Below are 27,549 nucleotides of genomic sequence, written 5' to 3'. Positions count from 1 at the left end.
TTCTTACATTGTATGTGTGCTGTGCATGCTTTATTTAAATGTGAAGGTTTTTGTTTTGTTTTTTAAATTTATTTTTGCAGTGCAAAGAAAAACCATAACAGCAGGCGTGTGGTGCCCCAATAGCATTCCTCACACTGAGTATCAACATTTTAACAATGGGGGTTACATAAATCCTAGCACCTTTTTTAGTTATGTCCAGATTGTCCACGTTTAAACTTTACGCTGAGTATACAATTGAATATTCATATTTTAAGCCAGGTAAAACATCAACATTAATAGGGAGTTCACTGTGTGCGCATACCTAGACAGTTATGTCGTTAGGACTCCATCATGCTTAGTTAAGTAAACAAACGTGTTATTAACATGCTAAATATATGTGATCAGTTACTGCGTTGCTATGGGTTAGACATTAAGGCTAGGCTGCAATTGAGACAAAAATCTGCATCATAAACTAACCCTGACATTTCAAATAATATAGCGTGAACACAAGTCTGTGCAGTGAAAACGTTTTGTGTGGATACAATGTATCAAATCGTTATTATAAATCGAGCTGCTATCACACTGAATGTGTAATTCTCCCCAAACACACAAATCCGTGGAATACAAAGTTTAAAACAGTGGAGCGCTTATGTGGTAACCCAGTATTATATTGTGCATACAAAAAAAGTAATATTCAAGCACTTAACTGGGATTTTTTCTAGTGATATATTGGTGTCTTCTGTGCCTTTAAAATATAAAATTGCATATATTCAAATAAAGAAACGCGTTTCACCGTTCAGTTTCGGCTTCGGAGAAGACTGAGGAAGCCGAAACTGAACGGTGAAACGCGTTTCTTTATTTGAATAGACTTTTTTAATAGATTTGGTATTGTATTTTTTATACTTAATTTTATTTCTATCTTGAAAAAATAAAATAATACTTTTTTACTGAATTTAAGTCTCCGGCATCTATACAGATGGGTGTGTAGTCCCAAACTACACTAAGCTGATTTACTGAGCCAGGTTACAGGCTCTACATTTGTGAGTATATTTTCACTTATAAAAGAATTGTAATCCAGGTCTGGTGGACCTTCACTATATACTGTTTCTATTTGAGAGGTAACATTGGATCTACGCCAGTACTGAAATAAAGAGGGGGAGGTCGCCCAGAAACGGACCTAAAAGCAATCCATACCAGAGCTAGGTTATATTAGCTCTGGAATATGTGAGTTTTTCCATTTTTTCCTTTTTTCCTGTGCTTATAAAAATAACATTATTACACTATATGCAATTTTATATTTTAAAGGCACAGAAGACACCAATATATCACTAGAAAAAATCCCAGTTAAGTGCTTGAATATTACTTTTTTTGTATGCACAATATAATACTGGGTTACCACATAAGCGCTCCACTGTTTTAAACTTTGTAACCCTGACATTTGTAGGCTTATTCACCGTTAAACATTAGGTGAGTGTTAAACTACGGGTAAAACGCATTGTGAACATGGGTTACTGAATTATAGACACTACTGTGACTAGCTCGGAGCATGATAGTGTAAGAGTATCTTAGAGTATAAGTCATGCAGTAATAATAGGTCAGAGACAGTCACATATAGAGAGATAGACAGTGGGACGTGTAGGGCGCTTATCTCATCTGTGGTGACAAGTGTCCCGGTCAGCCAACTCCCGCCAGAGGTATTTTGCATGCCCGTTTGGGAGCCCCTGTGTTTCTTGGTCTCCTCCGCTGTTTGTGCTCGGGATGCGAAATGTGAAGGTTTTTAACAACTCTAATCTTGTGCCTCACTTTTGACTATTTGTTGACCAACAGCAGTGATCCTCCTGTGGCCTTTTTGACTGTCTGTCAACATTGTATCTCTTGAACATAAATGTTTCCAGTTCTGTAGAAATAAATGGGGCAATCACAAACACTAATTATGGTCTATGGCAGGGGTATAGGCATTCTAGATGTTATAGAATTTATCTCCCATAATGCTCTTACAGCCATAATGCTGGCAAAGCATCAGGGGAGATGTAGTCTACAACATCTGGAGTGCCGAAGGTTGCCTTATACTGATCTATAGTCATATTTGTTTTTTGTAAATCTCTATAGTCATATTTTTACCTTTGTGCATATATGGTATAAATAACGAAGTTTAACATAACCCCCAATACACCCTATTATGAGTGCAGTGTATACAGCTGCAGATAAAATGTATTGTGCTTCCAGAGTAGCTCTGTTTATGGAACACCTATTTATTTATGCATGTCTGACAAAGAAAATGCCACTAATCCATAGTGATGCACCTGTGTTACCCACCAGACTTTCCCACCTGCTGGAAAACTGAAGACCCTTGCAGCATTTTTTTTTTTTTAACATTACTCAAATTTTAGTCAGTGCTTTTATTCTCTTGAGCAACTCTCATTTGTTATTATATGTCTCTTTAAGAGCCGAGCAGCTGGCCAGTGTGCAGAATTCCCAGAGAACATCAGCCGGGGATAGGGCAGATTTCTGGAAGAATCGTGGCCAAAGAGCTGGTGCTAAAAAGAATGCAAAGAAGAGTCGGGAGGATCTGACCACTGCTCCAGTAGTTGCCACTAAGTTCCCTGCATATGAGAGAGTGATGCTTAGAGAAGGTGAGAAATACTAAAACAACCAGCACATGTTAATGCTTTAAGATCAACAAGCACCTGACTCTCCAATGAAGTGCATATTGTTTGTTTATTATTATTATTTTATTTTGTATTTTTTGTCATGCTTAAGAAAAGTACAAACATTCCTCTGGCATAGCATCATGCAATATATTTGGGATAACGGGTTAAACTGACACATTTTTATGATATTATAAAGAAGAGAGATAAACAGAAACCAGTAGCAGGTACATCAATATGTTGAACGTGTCAGGCTAGAGCTTGCATTATGTTTGCTTAGGCTTCATGTATGGGCTATAAGTTTGGGTGACCATGGGTTCCTAATCACAATGTGTGTGATTATGCGGTACCGGTCTGCAGCTATTCCACGTGACAGGTGTGGAGTTGGGTGCGTCAAGCGAGGGTGCATCTGTCAGTGCCAGGTGTGTGCTTGTTGTGTGTCTACCCATGCTGTGTTATGTCAGTGGATCTGTGGGTGCAGGCAGATATGTGAGAGATCGGGGGGGTAGTCCAGCATGTCATGCTTTGGGTGCAGGTCCCAGATCATCCGATGCCCCGGCTTGGTAGCATGCTTATGGGGTTCTAAGTCAGCCAGAGGCAGAATCCAATTAGGTCCTCCCTATAGCCCCGGGCCATCATGAAGTCCTGCAATTTGAGACCACGAACTTGGATACTCTTGTATGAGGCAGAATTCTTCCTTGGTAGGGGACTGCAGCGGATACTGATGGAGAGTCGCCGTCTGCGGCTTCGGATCCTCTGTGCTGGTGGCCGATGCTCCGGGGGTTTCTCCCCGGTGGTCTTCAGCCCAAGTGGGCCCATCGTGTGATGCTGTGTGTCTGCTCTGTAAGGAGTGCCTAGGGGGACCCGTTCTTTTCCCATCCCTCTGCTCTCCACTTACTTTCGACAGCCGGTGCCTTTGGCGTCTTAGGGTAGTCAGCTGGTCTATCCTGGAGGTTGTCTAATGTGGTATTCAAGTGCTGCAATAGATTCTCCGCTGTGCTCTGCGTTTTCTCTCCTATGAGCTGCACACTGCCCTGTCCGTGCTCTGTGGCAGAGCGGGTGTTTGAGCCCAGCTGGGAGCAGTTATGGTCGCCCGTGGGGACCGGGATAACCCTCACCGGTCCAGAGGGGTGGGGGCAGCAACAGCCGGTCGGAGGACTGGGAGAGCAGCCGTCTCGTCCCAGGTCAAGCTCTGGTAGGCCTCAGGCCTCGATCGGGTTACTTTGATGCCGTGTCTGGTCATAAGCGGTATCTCCGTGTGCACCGTCGGCTGGTGAGTAATTTGGTCCCCATTGTGGGTCAGTATCTGCTTGTGGCACTCGGTTTGCACCGATTTTCAGGCTCAGATGCGAGAGCCCAGACGCAGCTTGTCTGATCCGATCCCCATTGTTTGTTGATTTTAACAAAAAAAAAATGTGTAGTTAGTTGTAGTAGACTGAAAAAGGTTCCATTTACTGCAGTACTTACTATTTCCTTCCGTGGATGCCCAGTGATAGTGTGAGAGTGTCAGCTGATGCTTTCAGACTTATAAAGGCTGCCCGGCTAAACCTTACTCATACTGCAGAGGAGAAAGAAAGCCAGGTGGCAGCTGTGTTTGGTGCCTGCAAACCAACTTCGGGGGTTTAATGCCAAAGGTAAGATGACAACCTGCACCATAAAGACTTAAATGAACTGAAGTTATTGTGGATGTGGGAGTATTCCTTTAAGGATAATTTAGTTTAGAATATGTTCTTAAAATGCTTACTGAGATATAGGTATGTAAGTGGAGAAATTAGGTGGAACATATTTATTTGGTTGCCTGCTAAGGTTTCCAGTATAGCTGTTGCTGAACTAATGTGACTTTGCACAAATTCAAATTTACATGTATTTATGCCATTGCTCTGTTAATTTGATGTAAAACAGTTAGTTTTGTCATTCCATCATTTATTTTTGTCTTTTGACTCCATTTTGCATATGTGTAACACTCAATAAAAAATGCATTTTGCTTGCTTCCAATTCTATTTTGGACTAAAATGTTAAGTTCACTTTGAATACACACTTTAGTGGATAACCCTGCTTGCCTCAGAATTTCTTTTGATGAATAACGTCCAGTATGTTTTTCTTAGAATGTTTCAGATTTAGTTGGCATTGAACGTTTTTCTAAAACTATTTTGCTTTCTCTACAGCTGGATTTAAACGTCCTGTTGTTTTGTTTGGTCCTATTGCTGATGTAGCGATGGAGAAGCTGGCTGGTGACATGCCAGACATATATCACATTGCCAGTAAGTGTTGAGTTATTGAACCTGGTCATTGTATATATTATATTGCCATTATATTCCGTAAAATGGATTACAGAATGAACATTATTTTATCTTTAAAGAAACTGAACCGAAAGATGCCGGGTCTGAAAAATCTAATGGAGTAGTACGGTTGAACACAATTAGGCAGATCATTGAACAGGTAAGTTTTTATTTGAAATCTCGGTTTACACAAACATACTAGGAGTGCGCATTATATGTTTATTCCTGGATATGTTGCCTAAAGCTAAATCGAACATTTTCCATGCACTGTGTTGTATGTTCTAATATTAAAAAGTACTAGTACACACCAATTAATCATAAAATATATTTCAACACATTTCTTTTAATACATAAGCGCAAACATACAGAATTTAATAATATCATGACCGAAACCAGAAAGTAAGCTATAATTATATAAAGTAAATGGATATGACACTCAAACATTTAACAAAGCATATTATGACATGCTTCAGCTAATTTAAAGGACACTATATGAACCAAAACAGCAGTTTTGATGTATAGGTCATGCCACTGAAGTCTCACTGCTCAATTCTCTGCTGTTAAGGAGTTAAAGCACTTTGTTTATGAAGGATTAGTCACACCTCCCTGCATGTGACTTGCACAGCCTTCCTAAACACTTCCTGTAAATATACATTTGATGTTTAAACTTCCTTTATTGTACATTCTATTTAGTTTATATTTTCTCATCTCGTGCTCTGTTAGTAGCCTTCTGGATCCCGCAGGAGCCTCCTGTGTGTGATTAAAGTTAAATTTAGAAAGCAGGAGATAACTTCTAACGTTAAAGGGACAATATAGTCACCCAAACCACTTCAGCTCATTGAAGTGGTCTGGGTGCAATGTCCCTGTTTCACTTTTAGAGAAACCACAATGATTACCTTGCAGGACTAAGACAGCCTCAACAAGACAGCTACTAGAGGCATTTCATGGATCCTAACAGACTCCAGGTTGCCTAGAGGACGCTCTGCATTAGGATATTCAGCGTCGGTGAAATCCCTATAGGAAAGCATTGAGGTAATGCTTTCCTTTGGGGAGGGCCTAATGAGTCGGAGGAGGCAGAGACGCTGACAGAGTAAATGTTTTTTTAACCCTTTACATGCGGGGGGACCAGCAGGCTCTACTACAAACTTGTATTGCAAACACTATGGGATCACTTTAACATCTGATTGAAAATGAAACCACTCTATTTTTTATAAAAAGGCTGTGTCAGTCACAGCCTAGGGAGGTGTGACTAGGGCAGCATGGACAGAAACAAAAGTGATTTAACTCCTAAATAACAGTGAATTGAGTAGTAAGACTGCTGGGGCATGATCTATACACCAAAACTGCTTCATTAAGCTAAAGTTGTTTTGATACCTACTGTGTCCCTTTGACTTAACTCTGGTAGCAGAAAAATGAACTCTGATACCTGATCAGGGAAGCTGGCAGTGAGAGGCTATAACTTATCTGACATTAGAGCAGTCTTTATGCTTTTACTAGTTCCATTCTATCAGTTGTTACATCAAAGGAGGTTTTTAATGTGTATTGTGTGTTTGATTTTTTCAGTTTGTCAATATGACCCGTAATCTACTAAAAGATCTTATTGTTTGAAAAGTGTTTAAGAAACATTTCAATAGTTGTTCTATAGCATTTTATATGTAATTTGTGCTGCTTTATTTTAAAGGATAAACATGCACTGCTGGATGTGACACCCAAAGCTGTGGATCTCTTAAACTACACGCAATGGTTCCCTATTGTGGTTTTGTTTATCCCAGACAGCAAACACGGTGTTAAAACAATGAGACAGAGATTATGTCCAGCTTCCACCAAAAGCTCAAAAAAACTGTATGACCAGGCAAATAAACTGAAGAAAACATGTGGTCATCTAATAACAGGTAGGCAATGGGCACTGGAAGAAAACAAGAGGGGGTAGGTGTGGGAGGTATTCTCTAATACCAAATTGTAGTGGACTGAGAAATAACTGATTTGGAAAAATATCCAACTCTGCTATAGCCACAGCTTGTGTATTTTATTGTTGCTATTTGGTTTCTATTTCAGTAAACCCTAATTAGGCTTTGAAGATCAATAGTGTGCCTTCACACCTTTTGTAGTGGAAAATTATATTATTTGAATTATTATTATAATAATGCAGTGACACTAAACCATTTTTTTTACTAATTTAAAGTATAAATGACAAATGCACGTAGTCCTTGTTAATCTGTACTTTTGTTGGTGTTGTTGTGTAGGCACACTCAATTAAGCTGTAGTTATTCTGGTGACCGTAGTGTCCCTTTAAACCCACAGCTTGACAACATGGGTACTACGTAGAGTAGATCTGTTATGGAATAAGAGGGATTTTAGGTGCAATTTTAAAACTATACAAAAGGAGAAAACTTGACAACATATCAAGTAATGACGGATTTACATTGACAGACATGGCTTTCTGAAAAACCTCAAAGTGAAATTTACCTACTAAGCAACTTTTTGTCAATACATGCATAAATAATAATTTAACACAAGAGAAAAGCGTTTTATTTTCACAAACTTGGTTTCATTTGTGGAGTCGAGTGATACATTCCTAAATGCCAATACATTTGTTGATAAAGAGCGTCTTGAAGTATATATTTGGAGATCTATGTTTACTAAGTTGTATTGTTCTACAGGGAATATTCAATTGAATTCAGTCAATGACAGTTGGTATGGAAGCCTGAAAGACATTATCAGAGATCAGCAGACAGAGGCAGTTTGGGTATCAGAGGGAAAGGTAAGTGTTCCTTTCAGTCAGTTATATCTTGATAGTCAGTTATATCTTGATACGGCAAGCCTGGAGGATCTATGATACATTTACCAGACCCGAATTTCAACCACAAATTGCAAGTGGAATTGTATTTGCCCTGGTGAATATAATGTCTTATTTGACTATCACAAGTGAAAATGTGGTTCCATTAAAGTGCATCTACAGACAAATATAGATCTTCTTTGTATAGTAATTATTTTTTAAATGAAGATTTAATGAACAGTTTTGCAAAAGACACAAGTGTATATTTCTTTCTGGAACAGAGATACAGAGACTGCATCAAAGTACATGGTGTGAGGCAAAGAGAGCTAGAGAATATCAATGTATCGTTTGTATGGATGGCCACGGTGGTTATTTGTAGTGTTGAAATGGCATTACACACTCAGGGGTTGATGACTGATGTAATTGATTAAATTATCAGAATTTCAGCCAGTATCAGGTGAGGGGTTTCACTATCATCACAATATTTTCAACCAATAATACTGCCGAAATTAGAATTTACTCTTGTCATAAAGAAACACTATAGTGTCAGGAATATAAACTTGTATTCCTGACAATATAACTCTACTAGCGCTATTTAGGTCGCTGACCCCTGTCAGCAAGGTAAAGGGTGATTTTACTTGCCTTTTACAGCCCCCCAGGGTCTCCTTGCAGCTGGCTCCCCCCTAGGCTGAGATCATCACACTTGACAATCTCAGTCAATCCAATCCTTTCTCTTAGAAAATCATTGGGAGGCTATGCGCCAAGTAGCATCTCCACATACAGATGCAATGCAGATCGTAGAGATGCTGAAAGTCTGTACTGCATATTGTGCAGCACTGACCCAGCAAGCACCTCCAGTAGCCATCTGAGTGACTGGAGGTGTTCCTATTCAGTAATGCAAACACTGTCTTTTCTATAAGGTTAAAGGATCTTAACATGTATAGCTTGCAGGAATGACGAGACGGGATATGATAGAAACATTTAAATACATAGAGAATCAACATCGTAAAGGAAGAGACTATATGTAAAAGAAGAAAAACTACCACAACAAGAGGACATAGTATTAAATTAGAGGGGAAAGGGTTTAAAAATATCAGTAAGTATTACTTTACGGAGAGGGTAGTGGATGCATGGAATAGCCTTCCAGCTGAAGTGGTAGAAGTTAACACAGTAAAGGAGTTTAAGCATGCGTGGGATAGGCATAAGGCTATCCTAGATATAAGATAAGGCTAGGGACTAATAAAAGTAATTTAAAAATTGGGCAGACTAGATAGGCCGAATGTGTTGTTTTTGTTTTTTTTATCTGCCTTCACATTCTATGTCTATGTTTTCTTATTAATATGTCTACAGTGACAGGCAATAGACACACTCCATTCAGCTGTAGTTGTTTTGGTAACCATAGTGTCCCTTTAACCCCACAGCTTGACAACATGGGTAATAACTACGTAGAGTAGATCAGTTATGGAATAGGAGGGATTTTAGGTCTAAGGCAATTTTAAAACTATAGGAATAGATAAAAATTAACATATCAAATAGTGACTGGATATACATTGACAGACATGGCTTTCTCAAAAACTTCAAAGTGACATTTACCTACTAAACAACTTTATTTGTAAATACATGCATAAATAATAATGTAAAACAAGAACAACGTGTTTTATTTACACAAACTGGTTTCATTTGTGTCAATGAACTCTGTGTTCCTATAAAACAGGATCACTAGGATAGAAATAGAAACCAAAGAGATTTGACTGTCACTGCTAAAGAGGGCCGGTTGGCAGGTGTGAAAAATCTATAAAACTCTGCTAAAGTTGACTCTTCCAATTAGAGTAAAAATACTCATGATGTTTAGATGATCACAAGATTCTCTTATTATCTACAGTTGTTTGTTAGTAAACTGTTAAAACATGTAGCACTAAACTCAAATATTGTACCTGTACAAGACCCCTTCATGCATTTCATAGATTTTATTTTTATTTTTTCTTTATAATAAGAAGGCAACACCTCCAGTGACCTTATTATAAAGCACCTTATTAATAAGTTGCTTTATAATGAGAAGGTAAAACCTGCAGTGACCTGACAGCATACAGTATGAAGGTTTACACATTTTTATCCACAAACGCAGAATTGTAAAAATCTCCCCCCAACATCAAACTGGCTCATATTCCCTGTGTCGTACAAACTTGTATTCAAAAGATGGAGTGTGGCAGTTGGACAGATTGAAATTATGATTTATATTTCTCAAGAATAGCAGAATGTGTTTCTTTATTTATTTCCAAGATGTGATTTTAAAAAGTATCAGTTGAAATGGTTATATATTTTAAGTTTGCATTGCCAATTCATAACCTTTACTTTTATAATTGAAACCAACTTCTCTATGGGACTTGCAGGAAGACGGCACAGATGAGGAAGACGAAAGAATGTCTTACCTGACTGCAATGGGAGCAGATTATCTGAGCTGTGACAGCCGTTTGGTCAGTGACTTTGAGGATACAGATGGAGAAGGAGGAGCATACACTGACAATGAGCTAGACGAGATCGCTGACGATCCACTTCCCATTTCAGCCATTAGCCGCTCATCTGAGCCTGTGCACCATGATGAGGTATACAAGGTCCTCACAACCATGATAAAAAAAATACTATTCTGTTTATAATGTAACTTTTATTCTATAGACAAATTGAAACTTGAGAATTAGGTGTAAGGAGAACCCCCAATTTTATGTATGTATTTATTTATTTTAAAAATAGTGTGTTTCATTAAATTGTAGATTAACTCCATGTAATGTTAGATGATTTCAAAAAGCAATTACTTGCACAATTGTGTCCATTTTAAACATTTATTCTAATCGACCTTTTTGGCTTCAGCTGTTTTTGGGGAATGGGCTTAAAGGACAACTGTCACCAAAAATATTGTTTTATTATTTTTTATTATAAGAATCCTTTCAGCATGTAAGGAATAGATATGGCCTTAAAAAATATTTTTAAATGAAGTATATGTTAACATAAATGCCTGAAAATCTTGCCCCTGCTTTCTCAGAACACTGTCACCCTCTACTAGCCAGCAGGTAAATAGTTTAAAAAGCCTCAGCAGCGCAATGATTCATTATGTGGAGGCTGGCCTGGCTTGCTATCCAGTCTCCACATGAAAATAGTAAAAAAAAAAAAAACTATTGGTAAATCAAAATCATATGGGGGTCAGTAAGACCCTCATATTGCTAGAATGGAGGTATTTTAACTCCATATGCCCTCATCAGGCATCCGGAACTACTTAACATTAAAACGTCCATTGCTGCCCAGTTGCTAGAAAATTAAATAATGGGGGGACGGACATTGTGCCCCCATCCTTTGATAGGTGGTGCGGGTACTATAAATTTAAAGGTGAGAAAATGAATTTATCTTCACCCATGGAGGGCTCCTAGCAAAGAAAATATTTTTATAGGCGTCCCATGCTATGACAAGTGTCAAAAAGCTGAGGAAATTTCCCACGTTTTGCAATAGGAGAGCACTCTGATTAGTTGGTAAGTAAACCTCACTTTGCTCAAGATTTCACAAAGCGCTGGCCGTGAGAGCACTCAGATTGGTTGGTTTACTAGATAGGTCATTTATTGGGGGGCTAGGGCATTTAGCCACTGAGGGGGAAGGTGGGGCACTTATTATTTGGCGGTGGACAATGGCACCTGCTGGCATGGTTGGTGTCCAGTAAATGGTACATTGGTTCCCCCTCCCCCCTATTATACTTACTAGGGCCCCCAGCTTAGGTTATATCTTGTTATATATAATAGGGCCCCCACCTGCTGACATGTTGAAGGGCCAGGGGAGGGGAAGTAGGTCCCTCCCCATTATAGATAATGGGACCCTCACCTGCCGGCATGGGTGGGAGCCAAGAGTTGAGACACTAGGCCAATCTCCCTTAAAATGTATAGTACCTCCAATCCAATACCCAAGTATGTGGGGGGAGCATTGTCCTCCCCCTGTTATTTCCCAGGCCCTATCCCTATTGGATGGGGTATTTTCTAGCAACTTTTCTAGTCTCTAATTTTAGTAGATATGCCCTAGCTTGCCAAATGGCAGATGGGGGCATATAGAGGTAAAATACCTCTATTATAGCAATTTGAGGATCTTATGGACCCCATATGATTTTTATGGGGTCCTATAGAATGTAAGCTTGTTTGAGCAAGTTCCTCTTCAGCCTATCGTTCCTGTAAGTTTTCTTGTAATTGTCCTATTTATAGTTAAATCTTCCCATTTTTATAATATTGTAAAGCGCTACGGAATCTGTTTGCGCTATAAAAATAGCAATAATATTAATAGTATATATTAGTATATATATATATATATATATATATATTTTTTTTTTTTTAACTATTTGCCCCCTGGCTGCAAGCGCTGTCAGCGGGCAAATAGTTATCTAAATTCTTATTCATTTGCAAATGGCAAGTTGATGATGATTTGCTATTCCTGTGCTGTAAAATTGTTCGGATGAGTTCAGAAAATCAGAGATTTCCGCATCTGAACCAATATTACAGAATTGGTCAGGCAGACCGAATTCTGACCACATTTGACTATAGTAAAGATGAGTATGATGCTGTCATAATTAGTTTGGAATTTGGACCAGGCTGAACATACAGGGCGATGGCTGAAGACATCACCGCTCTGTGCAGGGAGTGAAGCAGGAGCCTAATGGTTGGATTCTACCTCAGTCCGACTGAAGGAGAATGAATATGGTGGATGAATCTAATGTTCTGTGAAAGCAGGGGTCAGATTTTCATGTATTTCTACATATGTCATTTTAAAAAATTTACATATCTTTTCATTACATGCTGCAAGGAGCCTTATGATGAAAAATATTCTGGTGACAATTGTCCTTTAATGTGCCCCATGCTGATTAACAAACCAGTTAGTGATGCACCAATAAAGTAAACCTCAGGTTAGCAGATTGCAGTAAGCTTTAATCAGACTGCATTGCTGTATATAATCCCAAACCAATTCCCTTTCTATTCAGAATGTTTGCAATTTTCACCATGCATGTATGTTACAGATCTGTTTGTACAGGACTAGTGAGCTATTTCTTTTTATTTTTATTTTTTTTTATTTTGGTGTGCACAGAAGGAACAGTAAGCCCTGGTGCGCCATAACAGCGACATCAGAGTATGATTATACACATTCTTGTTACAGGTTGTGGTTATCAATAGTCAGGCACATTTTTTTTTAGTTAGGAAAGAGTAAAACAAGATTACTATAGTAAAATATTTCAATTAGCTTCAACATTGAGTTATTCAGCGTACTGTTATAGTGTAAGCACGTTTAGTGCAGTTATGTAGCATCAGGAAAGGTACAATAAACATACAATCTAGCGTGTGTAATCTAATCATATAATGATCAGCAATGCTAGCGAATTCTAAATTAGCTGGATTATACCTTCCCTGCGTGTCCTATGTATTTGGTACTCCAGATTAGCAGGACAAAGTGTGGTGATGGGACCTGCATGGAGGCACGTTATGAGGCACGGGCAACAGTGGGGTAAAGGGATCAAGCGACTCACCAGTCAGGCAGGCTTGTCGGTGTGGAATTGGTCTGTGGCATTAAAGTTCAATGTGGGTCGTCGGTCACGGCTTAGGAGGCTGTAAATGGGTCTAGGCTAAGTCCGTTTGGATTGCGGCTCTGAGCAGTGACCTCCGTGTTGTCCCATGGAGTTAGTAACCCCCTCAGCCAATGCCCAGTGTTGGGAAGGTAAGAAAGTCCTGCTGGGGTGAGGCAAGGTCCAGTTGCGTTAGGTCTGATGCTTGGCCCGTTCGTTTGTGGGTACCTGTGGTTTCGTTGTGGGTAGTTTGTGCTCCAGTCTTGGATTCTAGGACTCCCCCTGATGTTAACAGATTCTGGTGCCTTGATGGGAGTTTGCCTCTGGAAGGTTGCCTGGCAGGTTTCAGTGTTCTGTAAGGGCGAGTTGGGGCTTGCTTGTCCCTGCGAGTTATCAGCTCTGCTAGTTTCAGTCGCTTGCGGGCATGCGGGTGAAGTCTCCGTCTTCGGCGCCATCTTATGGTTGCCTCCGAGCTGGAGATGCTGCAGCCGGCACAAGCGGTAATGTCTCTGTGTGGGTTAGCTTGTATGTTGGTTTGCCGCTCTCTGTGTGCCAGGTTTGCCCAAAAGGCATCAAAGATTGCGTCCAGCCTCTCCAGGACATCGGTCCCCGCTCTGCCGCCATTGCAGTCGCATGTGGCGTCCGCCATTGTGTGGGCTTGTGCGGCTGGGATCTGCTTGTTAGGCCCCGCCATCCACGTTTGCCGTAGCCATTCCGTCTGGAGGGATTGGACCGGGATCACCCTCGCCGGTCCTGTGGGGGGAGCAGGCGATCAGTGGCACAGCACCCCTGGTTTGGAGGCGAGGGGAGCGGCCGCCTCCCCCCAGCCCCGTCCAACTCGGGCCGCCATGGACCTCTTCAGGCTCGTGCTTGTGGGACATGCTAGCATACCCCGGCATCTTTTTAGTCTGATTAGTAAGCATATCCCCAAAATTCGCTTTGGCATTGGGAGCGCTTCTGCCATGCGACCGTTCCCCCCCCCCAGTGAGCTATTTCAATTATGCTTGACTTTAATTTTGACTTGAAAATATTAGAAAATCTTAGAATCATATGGAAAGGTAATCTAATACTAATCCGAGTTAAACCTTTAAAAAAAAATTGGTAATTGCCACTTTGCTGAGTACTTTAGGTTAGGACACCTGTTCTATGGGGCTTTTGGTCTCTGTGGTCTTGGGCCTGGAATGTGCCCCTCTACGCTTACTGATTTGATTGTTTAATTCTAGTAAATGTATCTGGGACATCTCCGTTTTCATTGATCGATAATTTAAAGAAACAAAGGTTATCATAAAATAACTATTTGACTGGTCAAAGCACAATCTTCCCTATACGTTTGCTTGTTTAGTTGCACTCCAATCTTATGGGACTGATTTGCATAACCTCTTACAAACGGGTTAAGAAAATGTTTATTCAAATTATATCCGTAAATAGTGTGGGATTTGGGTAAGCAAATAAAACAGCTTGGAATAATGAAGGGGAGGAATAACATTTAAATGTTATATGTATTTACAGACTATAATAAAACCTGTACCAGAGCCCAGAAGCCAAATGAAGAAAGCCGGCAGCAGAGAAATCCTACGGGAGCCCAGTCCACCTCCTTCATTTAAACCAGAACCACCAAAGGTACATTGGAAGTGGGTAATTTTAACATGTAGTGCGCACCCACCAAGGTAGACTAATAAAGGGCTGCCGCTATTCTGTATTCTATCCATCCCATTTACTAGAGACACTGATAGTGTAAAGACATGCTCTATTTTTCTTTTGAGGTTTGTATTAAAAAAAAATAGAATTAGACATTTCAATATGGTTGTTACATTAGATTGGGTACTAAGCCTTCAATTTAATAAGCTTTCCAAATAATTCAATACTGTTAGAAACATTTTCCAAATGTCTTATCTACAAAATTTCCAGTAGATTTTTAATGGTGACTTCTGCAGATAAATAATTTGGAACATTTCTCGAATAGTATTGAATCATTTTGAAAGCTTAATAGATTGAGGCCTAAACTTTAACAAAATATTAAACTCCGTAAACCTGATTTGAGTTTTAAAGAGGGGGGCGGGGGGGAAAGGACATGACATGCTAATGGAAATATAGTGGTGAGTTAACCTTGGTAAGCATCATGTGCCTGAATTTGCTGTTAAAGAGAAACTGTGACCGCTTTCCTGGCCCTCTGATCCCCCACCGCAATTTAAAGAGGTGGGTGTTATTCTTCTGTAAATCCAACCTCTGGTCCGCCCATGCTACTCCTCTGTTCTTCGTTGTGTCTCTTCCTAAGTGTCCCCAATCAGGGCAGTCCTCCAACATGACGCCAATACACTGGCTTTCTAGCCAACATGCCGGTGTCTGAATGCAGTCATGTCGCTTTGTTCCTATACTCCCTAGCCAGTGCCGTTAGTGCCAGCTAGAGAGTTACCATAACAACCACAGCATGAGCACTGTGTTTGCTATAGGTGGACAGCAGAGGGACTTCCTGAAGGGATATCTTCTGCTCTCCTTGGCTCAATTCCTCGGCATTGAATGTGTGCTGTCTCGCACAATGTATAGATGGAGTTTTAAGCTCTAAAAGAGCTAAATGTAATAGGGCCATGACAGGTTCCCATTAAGAACGCACATTCCTAAATCATTTTTAACCCAGTAGACTGAATGAAAGCTCTACAAAGGACATGTGCATCCCCCCCAAAAAAGCAAGGCACTACTACCAGCAGACCGATTTTATGGTAAAAAAATAAAATAAAACTAAAGCAACTCTGTTACATTTGGCAAATGCTTCATGAAAATGTTTTTATTTTTTATTTATTTTTATTCTTCATAAAATCTGGTAGTAGTGTCTTGTTGTTGTTTTTTTTTTTTTTTTATGGACTAGTCCCTTGTAGACCTCTCATTGACTTTCCTTCCTAGGCGCTATCTTTGTTTGTTTTTTTTCCTCTTCTTTACCGCTTGTTCTCCAACATATCTAAAAATCCCCTTCTATCACTGATTGTTCGTTAATCCCATTATACAATGCTGTTCTCACCCTCACACAATGTTTCGCTTCTCTTCCTTCTTTATATGGCCCACTCTTATTTTTAGTCCCTTATGAGACATAAAAGTAAAGACTTTCAGCATGTTCCATAATTTTAACATCTGAAGACAGGTCCAGATGATCCTTACAATTCAGGTTTTAGATTGAGTCAATATTCACAACGTTCTTGGGCATTAGGTTGACCTCAGATCATGACAAATTATATGAACTGAACTGAACTACAGGCCCTATGCTGTGCTCACTACAGAGGGAACTGGAGACATGGGCTAGTACACCATATCATGGAGAGAGTGGGAACATCCAAATCCATGTCATCATGGTGATAAAGATATTTGTCTTGGTGCAAAGGACCCTCTTACTTTAGAGAGTGGGCTGCATCAGCAGGCTGAGAGAAAACGTGGTTCTCCGTGTGCTGCACTGCACGGCAATCTGATTAACCGGACTGAGAGAGCATGATATATGGACACATCCTCCCAGCAGTGTAAATCATAATGTTGGCCTTGGAAAGCAGAGGGAGCATTGAGGCTGTGCTATCACAGCTTGCAGAACAGCCCAGCCATTTTAACATCAAGTAGCGTTTTTTTTTTTTGATCTCTCGACCAATTGTGTTATTGCTCTGGCCTGGTTATCTCTGCTATGTGACCTCCACTCATACAAAAGAGTAGGAGGAAGGAGACTGCAGCTGCAGTGGAAAATATCACTTGTAAATATAGATGTAAAAGAACAGATTAAATGTAGTATTTTGTAATACTTTTTTTCTTTGGTCTTAACAGAATTTTGGAATGGCATGCATTTGAAAATGCTCCAGTTCTCATTTCAGAGCAAAATGACACACAGATTTCAAAGCGTAGTTGTAATACAGGGGTTAAAGCGACATTAGAGCAAATAATACACCGGTCTGATTTGGGTAATCGGAGGAAAAAAAAAAAGAATAGACACTTTTTGGGGGGGTTGATTTCCCATGATGCATAATCAGGTATTATGCTGTATATCAGGATAACTGATTGAACATCATGAGAAATATAGTTCATAAAAGTAAAATTACATGTTATATATTATTTTATTAATCAAGAAAAATTTAACTTGTCTGCTCCCTAACTTATAGTCCTGGCTAATAATCTCTTGGAACTTTTATCATGCCATTAAAGTGAGATCCCTTGTGGCAAGCTCTGCAGTGCTTAGGGGAATTAAAAAGGCTTTCTTTCTGTAGCTACTTTGCGGAATTTGGCCTAAGGAATAGAAATCTCAGAGGCCTGGGCTTACCGAGCCTCTTGACATATTAGGGGCCTCCCAACCATCCTGATTTCAGTGGGAGAGTCCCAACTTAATTAAATGTTCCCAACAAACATAATGAGGGTGCACCATTAGATGTGCTCATTCTATGTTCTGGGCACTTGGACCCTGCATATATTCGATGTTATTCAGACTTTTATATCAGGTTCTCTCTGATCATAAATACAATAGCAGTCCAAGAGCTTATTGTAATGTGTCTAACCATTTTAATGCTACAGAGCTCACATGAGCTGCATATAATGTCCTATAGATGTGTGTGTATTATCTTTTCTTTTTTTGACAAGTATTTTTAAGAATTTATATGAAAGTCCTTCAAGGTGTCATAACTGATAATGACGTTGTCTGGATAGTACAGTTAGTATCATGTAGCTACAACATCTGATAAATTTCACTTTTTAAGCATGTCCAATGATGTGGGCCATCTAGGTTTGCACGCCAAGAATTTAGAAATCTATATTACATGTGCATTTATAGGGAGATAGAGCAAAATAAAAGCTAGGTTTTTGTCTGGTTTAAATAGAACGGATATTCCTGCTTGATGGAAACCAAGCATTTAGTGGATCTCTTTTCAGTAGTTTGTTACATCAGGTAAGTAGGTATAGTGTGAGGTTGGGAAGCCGCAACTTACTTCAACACTAAGAACAGGTTTGAAAAAATTTTCCCCTAAAACATCTAAGGCTAATAATTCTCTTGAATCTGACACGGTTACCATGTACTTACACATACATGCACTTTTCACAGGTAAAACCACAAGGCAAGGATGAGATCTATGACTCCCCTCGTTTCTATGAAGCTAAGCGAAGTGACTCCAGTGTAGCCAGCAGTGAAACTTCAGGGAGCTCAGCAAAGGCAGTGCCTCCTCCCACTGCATCCAAGCCTGTCCTTGCCACAAAGCCCATTTTCAAGCCCTCTGTGCCTCTAAACCCAGCTCCTTTAGTAAAGGAACCAGAGGAGCAGGTTGCTGAACAAGTCAATGTTCCCAAGTCTGTATTGGGAAAAGTGAAAATATTTGAGAAAATGGACCACACCGCAAGAGCGCAAAGAATACAAGAGTTACATGAAGCACAAAATGCAAGGGTAAGCATATATCATATTGTCTGTTTTAATCAGTGAAGTCAAAGGAAGTATTAAATATTTCAACTTCCCTAAGTCTGTGCACTCTCTTTATAATAAGTTTACATCAATGTCACTTCAATAGATATTCATAAAATATGTGGGAAAAGGCCACATATACGACACAAATGGAGTATATTATCATGTCTTTGACTAACTGTTCAAAAATGTTAGATTATCCAGATAGGACTCTTATTGCTCCTAGTTATGTAGGTAGGAAGTTAGATTCCCTTTACGGCTGTAAATGTAGGAATGTGCATAGACTTTATTCACTAAATGGGAATAGTGGAGATTTTAGGACAACTGCCACCTCAAAACAAATTTTTAATAGAATAATTATTTCATTAGGTTCTGTAAGGAAATAGACTGATTTTTTTAAATGAAGTATATGTAAGAGAAATTACAAAAACGCATCACTTCCTTTTAGTATATGAGGGGGGGATTCTTCAGCCATATACATTCACATGGTGTTTAAACACTGACATTTAGTCTCTGTGGTCTTCCCTGCTTCTATGCAGAAACTTAAGCTGGGGTGATCATGGATACTGTAAAATATATAATATTATTTAATTTTTTTTATTTTTTTAGCTTTGATATTTTGTCCTAGAATTATTTGCCCTCTTGTGGATTCACCACACTTTCTAATTTAGTGTAAAACAAATAAAAAAGTAAATTAAATAAATCTAAAATAGGTAGCAGTGAATTGTGGTAAATTGTAATGTTGAATTGAACTGCTTAGGCCAAAATAGCAGAGCTGGAAAAAAGTCTCCAACTTTGCGAAGTCCACTTTTCTACTTTACTTTTTTTTCCCAGTTCTACAATGTTATACAGTTCTCTGTTAAGTCAATAAACCTTTCAATATATTAACATTGTTGTGTTTTGTTTTATTTGATCTATAAAGCATGCTATGGCTGTTTATAAAAGTTGTGAGAGTGAAATCTAACCATAAAAAAAATACTTACCAAGTCTTTTTTGTTTCTTTTTTTTAAGCTGGAGCTGGCTCAGAAATTACCAGATATTTATGCCGTACCAGTAAAACCACAGAAAAATGAACAGACCCGACCCCAGCAAACAAAGTATGACATTCCTCTTATTTCTTCATCATAGTTACATAGCTGAAAAGAGACTTGCGTCCATCAAGTTCAGCTTTCCTATGTCATAGTATAGATTTATTTAATACCCTTTATGACAATTTACAAAGGCATTGAAATAGAACGTTGCTTGCTCTTTGGCACTCAAAACATTAAGGCAACAAACTTGTCTGAAATCTGCATATACATAGACATACAACACTCTGCGTATGCAGATATAGAATGAATGTTAAATTAAACACTTATTAAATGTAGTTTGCAACTGTATCTTTCCTGTTTCATTCTCAAAATACAGGGAGTGCAGAATTATTAGGCAAGTTGTATTTTTGAGGATTAATTTTATTATTGAACAACAACCATATTCTCAATGAACCCAAAAAACTCATTAATATCAAAGCTGAATATTTTTGGAAGTAGTTTTTAGTTTGTTTTTAGTTATAGCTATTTTAGGGGGATATCTGTGTGTGCAGGTGACTATTACTGTGCATAATTATTAGGCAACTTAACAAAAAACAAATATATACCCATTTCAATTATTTATTTTTACCAGTGAAACCAATATAACATCTCAACATTCACAAATATACATTTCTGACATTCAAAAACATAACAAAAACAAATCAGTGACCAATATAGCCACCTTTCTTTGCAAGGACACTCAAAAGCCTGCCATCCATGGATTCTGTCAGTGTTTTGATCTGTTCACCATCAACATTGCGTGCAGCAGCAACCACAGCCTCCCAGACACTGTTCAGAGAGGTGTACTGTTTTCCCTCCTTGTAAATCTCACATTTGATGATGGACCACAGGTTCTCAATGGGGTTCAGATCAGGTGAACAAGGAGGCCATGTCATTAGATTTTCTTCTTTTATACCCTTTCTTGCCAGCCACGCTGTGGAGTACTTGGACGCGTGTGATGGAGCATTGTCCTGCATGAAAATCATGTTTTTCTTGAAGGATGCAGACTTCTTCCTGTACCACTGCTTGAAGAAGGTGTCTTCCAGAAACTGGGAGTTGAGCTTGACTCCATCATCAACCCGAAAAGGCCCCACAAGCTCATCTTTGATGATCCCAGCCCAAACCAGTACTCCACCTCCACCTTGCTGGCGTCTGAGTCGGACTGGAGCTCTCTGCCCTTTACCAATCCATCCATCTGGCCCATCAAGACTCACTCTCATTTCATCAGTCCATAAAACCTTAGAAAAATCAGTCTTGAGATATTTCTTGGCCCAGTCTTGACGTTTCAGCTTGTGTGTCTTGTTCAGTGGTGGTCGTCTTTCAGCCTTTCTGACCTTGGCCATGTCTCTGAGTATTGCACACCTTGTGCTTTCGGGCACTCCAGTGATGTTGCAGCTCTGAAATATGGCCAAACTGGTGGCAAGTGGCATCTTGGCAGCTGCACGCTTGACTTTTCTCAGTTCATGGGCAGTTATTTTGCGCCTTGGTTTCTCCACACGCTTCTTGCGACCCTGTTGACTATTTTGAATGAAACACTTGATTGTTCGATGATCACGCTTCAGAAGCTTTGCAATTTTAAGAGTGCTGCATCCCTCTGCAAGATATCTCACTATTTTAAACTTTTCTGAGCCTGTCAAGTCCTTCTTTTGACCCATTTTGCCAAAGGAAAGGAGGTTGCCTAATAATTATGCACACCTGATTTAGGGTGTTGATGTCATTAGACCACACCCCTTCTCATTACAGAGATGCACATCACCTAATATGCTTAATTGGTAGTAGGCTTTCGAGCCTATACAGCTTGGAGTAAGACAACATGCATAAAGAGGATGATGTGGTCAAAATACTCATTTGCCTAATAATTCTGCACGCAGTGTATGTTGCATTAAAATATATTTAGCAAGAAAACACTAGCCTGCAAAAGGACAGGACAAGGAAATAAATTTGTGGCAGCAAATTAGTTGGGCAAGGTCCTAAAGTTTAAAGGAAAACTATATGGTCAGGAACACAAACATGTATTCCTGAGGAGTGGCCACTTGAGGTGTCTCTAGGGGAAGTGTTTGCATTAAAATGCCTGCAGGTAATAATACTCAACAGAACAACTACATTAAGCTATAGTTGCTCTGCTGACTATAGTGTCCCTTTAAGTGGTGTCACATGATATTTTAATGTAAATTCTAATTATCCTTTTTCTACAGACTAGTTTTGTAAGTATATCCTATCTAATTAAAGCTATATATTTTAGAGTATTATGTTAATGCACATTTAATAAATCAACTTCTGTGTAATCTTGAGAGAACTTTGATATAAAAAAAATCCCACAATTGGGTTTTTTTATGGTCAGGAATTGCTCAGTTAATCTTTAATCCACAACCCACCTGTGTGTTCTAAGCAGAGCAAAAGCATGGCGGAAAAAAATACAAATTTGGCCAAACCATTTCATCTGAAAATAAACAAACATTTTTTGTGGACAGCAGAATTTTGATTACCGGTATATGGCAGTTCGGCTTGTTGAAATTTCATTAACCAAATAAAATTCTGGAAAATTAATCAGAAAAAACAAAAGGATGCAAAATGTGGCAATTAGTGTACTGCAAAAGATACTTGCATCTAATATAAATATTATGTATATATTTTGCAATACACTGATAGGCACATTTTCCTGCAATTTGGTTTATAGGCCAAATGAGAAAAACCAATAAAGGGGAAAAAAGAGTAGGAACAGTAAATAAATAAATCTGTTTATTATATAATCTATATTCTATAAATAAATGTATTTTTATTTCTGTGCTCTGCCGTTTTCCCTCTGTTGGTTGTTAGTCACTTCTCCCTTGATCTGTGAAAAAAACCAACAATCTCTTTGGTTTAGGATTTGGCTACATTTTCTATTTTGTACATTCACTCAATCTGAACAAATTCGTATGAATTGCAGTTCATAACTAAAAAACTAAACAAATCTCCAAATCTAAAATTCTGTTATATTAATTACACTTTCTGTGTTCTTCTTTAATATTCTCTCTCCTTTGTTCACTTGATCGTAAAATCCAGTACAGACCATTTTATCTTTTTTTTTTTTCTTCTTTACAATTGTTAAAAATCAAAGTAAAAAGTCTTTATTTTTTTTTATAGTTCTCGCCCTCCAGAGCCCCAGAAACCCTCAACCTGGTCTTATTTAGATAAAAGAGAAAGTTATGGAAGTGATGATGAGGAAGAGCAATACCGACGCCAACTGGCTGATCAGTCAAAGCGTGGATTTTATGCACAGCCATCAAAATACAGAGACACGGAGCTGTGAACTACTCTGAAAAGGGTTGGATGACTAAACTAGGAGCTAACAATGTACAGTTTTTTACGCTGAATATCTAATGAAAGACTTTGTGTAACCTACTGTAGCTGGGGCCTGTCTAAGTGTTAAGTCACTTTATTGAACTGGAAAATAAGACCCTTAACAGTGAGTTTAGGTACAATATGCAGAATGTGTGTATTCTACGTAAGCTTTTCTTATTGGAACATCATCCGTTTTTAATCATGTTACTTGAGCTTTTGTGGGAGGTTTACATGTGCAGAGATTGTGTATTGCTCTATAATAGATTTACATCACATACGTCTTGTGAAGTTACTAGTGACACAGAGACTTCTTGCATGAAAACTACATTCCAAAAAGAGAGTGTTTGTTTTTTTTAGAAAGTGCCTTTTTCCAGAATGGTCTCGCTTATACGTTGCACTATTGCAAAGCCATACTTCTGGCCATTTCTATTAGAATCCAGCAGACACTCTGAAAAGTGATGATCTGGTGGGTCTGTGTCTAATTTCAAAGTACATAGCAATTCAGCTGCTCGTGTTATATAATGTCATTCCTAAACTATAAATGTTTTTGATGTTTGGCAAAGTTCATCATGTAAAGAACACAGTCTCCAAATCAGAACCATTTTTTCAGTATTTTGGATCAATGTAGGGTACTTCAGATTAGCTGAAATAGTCAGTTGTAGAGGTGTTACTTCTGAACATCCCTTAAATTCTCTAAATCATGAGATATGTGAATTTGTTTTAAAAAAAATGTTCATTGCAACTATTAATCTGGCTGTACAAGGTCGGGCTTGTAAAGATGTGGTCATGGATGAAATGGCTTTCTTATGGTCTAAATAAAATGACAAACAAGTTCTGACTCTGTGTGTATAAATGTATTTTTTCACACAACCTAACACTATACTTTCATTAAACCATCATGCTAAAATGACTAGACTTATTATGAGAGGTGTTGCCTTAAGAGGTGTTGACACCAATAAATGAGTAACACACTTGACTTTTAAATATTTAATCCTGCAAAACTACTGAATACAGAACCTACTATTTAATTATACAACTGCATTCCTTCTCCACCCCTGCCCCTCTTTCATTGTAATGTTATTGTATCAGTATGTTGGTTGCTGGATAGTCCTTAAGTTCATTGTCATGTTCTTATTGGGGATTTTAATACCATTATCTACAAAAAAAAAATCAATCTGTGTGCTGGGAGATTTAGAAAGATCAGATTTATAAATGTATTCAAGAAGTTTATTAAGTTCCCAGTAGTGCTCCCCACTTTCTAGAAATGGAAAGAAGGGGTTCTACACCTGCCAGACAGTAAATGAGCTATGTTACTGGTGGAGTGAAAATATTTTCCTTTAATAGTAAAATAGTCATGCTACTCTTTCATACCGTAATACAGAGAATAAACACGAATATGTGATGAAATGAATAATACGCGAAAAGTAGTACCCCTGATGTACCTCACAAAAACGCCCAACAAAATACTGGAAATAAAGAATGTGGGAAACCCAAAACATGTAGATAAAATAATAAGGAATATTAACAACTTGTAAACATTAATGTAGAGAATTCCTCTTAGAGCATAATGGCAGCTAGAAGATATTACAAGCAATACATAGTGTTGTACAGTAATAGAAATAACACCCTGGGAAGTATAAGGTAGAACACTCACAAACAAACATTTCAGGCTCATCACCCCCTCAAGGGTACTGGAATAGAGATCTTATGCTCTTGAGTGTAGAATAAAAGAGAAAATGGACACAACAGTGAAGTAAAATCTGAACAAATGAGGATTTATTGCATTGCACTTAAAAACATAAAAAATATATAGGCATATCCCCACCAGTGGTGGTACTCCAGCAAGACACAGATCTCAGAAGCGAAGACCAGGCGAAAACCGGTAGAAATAGCAGCAATAACAAAATGTAAAAACTATAAACCATAAATAAAGTCCAGCAAATCACCAAACGCTTTCAGTCCTAATATCAGGACATCTTCAGGGATGTATATAATTTTATTGAGTCACCATAAATAGAGATGCGATTATTGAGATATGATCTACATGGGCTCGGCAGGCGTTCCAACTTGAGACGCAGGCCGAGCCCATGTGGATTGCAGTGTTTTCTTAATGACGTGTTAAAGTTAGACAAATTCAAATGTGTGTGTACGTATGTAACCCTGATAACCCTTTCCCCCCTGGAAACATTGTGTGCAGGCTGCATTAAAACAAAAGACCTAAAGGAAGAGGCAAAAATCGTTGTATCCACAATTAAACAGACAAATAAATGTAGAAGATAACAGCCTTTTTACAGCTGCAATATGAAAAAAGGATACCAATGTACGATAAAGATACCAATATAATGTGGTATAAATACAAATGAAAGTGAAATATAGAAGAAAAAAAATTGGGTACAAATATTGTAAAAAAATATAAAAATTAAAAAAGAAAAAAAATGCAAATATAAAATGAACAGGGGCTGGGCATGGGTATCATGGCACCTAGACGCATCTAGAGTGCTTCTCAGCTAATGCATGAAATCTGTGTGATTTAAGACTCCTAGCACTCTCATCCAGCATTCTATGTGACTTATTATTATTATTGCCATTTATATAGCGCCAACAGATTCCGTAGCGCTTTACAATATCATGAGAGGGGATTTAGCTATAAATAGGACAATTACAAATAAACTTACAGGAACAATAGGTTGAAGAGGACCCTGCTCAATCGAGCTTACATTCTATAGGATTACCAGTCATCTGGAACAAGCTGGGTGCCTTGGATGGCCCCATGAAGCGCCACTGGTTTGCTCTGCACAAAACTCCAGGTGAGGCTTAGTGAATAAGTCAAGCAGGAGAGGTGGCCACTCCCCTGGTCCGTGCAACACAGCCCTGACCTGAGTTCTTTTGTGGTCCCATTTCCCCCACCCCTCTGGGCCAGCAGGGCATATCCTTGTCCCCAGTGAGCATTCATACGTACCTCCCCGTACGGGTCTCCCAATCAACATGGCGCTGTGGAGAACTCCCTGCGGCAGTTGAAGAAAATATTCATACGCTTCTGGGAAGCACTAATGGCAAGAACGAAAGCGTCACCCTTAATGCAGCAGTAAGAGGCTTTCCCAGGGCGCAGCACTTACTACAACGCCAGTCAATTCCTGTACTAGCCCTGCTGGACTGAAGGCCACGAAGGGTAAGCCCTTAAAGCATCGATCACAATGGTGGAGGGCGGTTAGTCAGGTATGTCAACCGCCCAAAGCAACCCTCTGATTTCCCCCGGTCCTCACAAAATATCCAAGTCCGTGGTTCACAGACGCCGGCCTACATGGCAACCTGGACATGGGGGAAGGCCTCACCACCTCCTACAAAGACTGTCTCTCCAGAAAAATATCCTGAGTGCCCGGTGCACTTCCTGCTAGCAGATGTTGGCTGAAAGGGTCTCTTTCTTTTTGGCAGCAATCCCGGTTCACAACAGTTTTGTCACCAGTATATGCCGTCTGGCCTATAGTTATATTGATTGCTTATCGTGTTATATGCCTTACGTTTCTTTGTGTTCTTTGTTTTCTTTTTCGTTATGCTTACTCTACCTTTTAGTTCTAACACAACTGTAGTAAATGGAAACTCAGTCTATAGTGGTATACTATAGACTAATAAGCTGTGCTATAGCTTTTCCAGTACAACATACTTTTAGCTCACACATATGACTAGCCATGGAAGCATAGCCTGAATATGCTATGTCATCTAACAAAAAATTGTGCATGTTCTCTCATTTGATATATATATATAGAGAGAGAGAGAGAGAGAGAGAGAGAGATAAGCTTGTGGAATGCTTTTGGGGCACCTCAAGCCTGTTTGTTGTGTGCTTATGCACTGCAAAAACATAACATAAATAAAATTAAAAGGAAAATATAAGAAAACAAATATATAGAAATTAATAGATGAAAAATTGTGTGAAAAATGAAAAAAAAAATATGATCAGTATCCATATTGGAGGTGTGGTTTCAAAGATATACCGTATGATTTAATCCAAAATACAGTAGATGGAAAGAAACCAGAAAAATCAAAATCCTGATTTAAACCAAATTTTAAAAGTTTTTAAAAAAAATAATAAATCAATTGGGCTTCCTTCTGAATGAGTTCCTGTAATATTTTTCCCTTTTTCCAATTTAATTCCTGTTGATTAATTCTGATCGCTAGAAAGTTGTCCCAATGACATTTTGTACATGAATTGCTGTGTTTTGGTATACTATGGCCTATTTTTTTTGTTTTTAATATTATTAAAATGTTTCAGTTTATACAGTCTACAATGCATCTAATTGGTGTTGGCGCTTAAAGCATTTATGTACTGAAAAAGTAATATATATTCATTGAGAAAAATCTGACCTTACTTTTTTCATATTTACCTGCGTCTTCTTATGCTTTCCACACACTCCTAGGGGGCACTTGTCTAACCAATCAGTGTCCTATCCCTAGGATACCTGAGAGGGGACTGGATTGCCTCTTAGGCACAGA

At 38.8% G+C, this 27,549-nt stretch overlaps 1 protein-coding gene across 3 annotated transcripts in view; it reads left to right on the top strand.

Moving 5' to 3' along the window:
• TJP2 (tight junction protein 2) overlaps positions 1–23,899 on the top strand; it is a 124,321-nt gene extending 100,422 nt beyond the window's left edge. For all 3 annotated transcript variants that reach the window (XM_063455061.1, XM_063455059.1, XM_063455060.1), the window contains 10 exons: positions 2,425–2,612; positions 4,793–4,888; positions 4,987–5,066; positions 6,588–6,798; positions 7,567–7,667; positions 10,073–10,285; positions 14,770–14,880; positions 18,317–18,652; positions 19,679–19,764; positions 22,864–23,899. In XM_063455061.1, coding sequence (XP_063311131.1) covers positions 2,425–2,612; positions 4,793–4,888; positions 4,987–5,066; positions 6,588–6,798; positions 7,567–7,667; positions 10,073–10,285; positions 14,770–14,880; positions 18,317–18,652; positions 19,679–19,764; positions 22,864–23,029 — 1,588 coding nt within the window. In that variant the 3' untranslated portion in view covers positions 23,030–23,899. The remainder of the gene's footprint in view (positions 1–2,424; positions 2,613–4,792; positions 4,889–4,986; positions 5,067–6,587; positions 6,799–7,566; positions 7,668–10,072; positions 10,286–14,769; positions 14,881–18,316; positions 18,653–19,678; positions 19,765–22,863) is intronic.
• The last annotated feature ends 3,650 nt before the right edge of the window (positions 23,900–27,549 follow it).

This window comes from Pelobates fuscus, chromosome 5 (genome assembly GCF_036172605.1).
Source record: "Pelobates fuscus isolate aPelFus1 chromosome 5, aPelFus1.pri, whole genome shotgun sequence".
Classification (NCBI taxonomy): domain Eukaryota; kingdom Metazoa; phylum Chordata; class Amphibia; order Anura; family Pelobatidae; genus Pelobates; species Pelobates fuscus.
The sequence above is the reverse complement of the archived record's forward strand: the minus strand, read 5'-3'. Positions and strand labels throughout refer to the sequence as shown.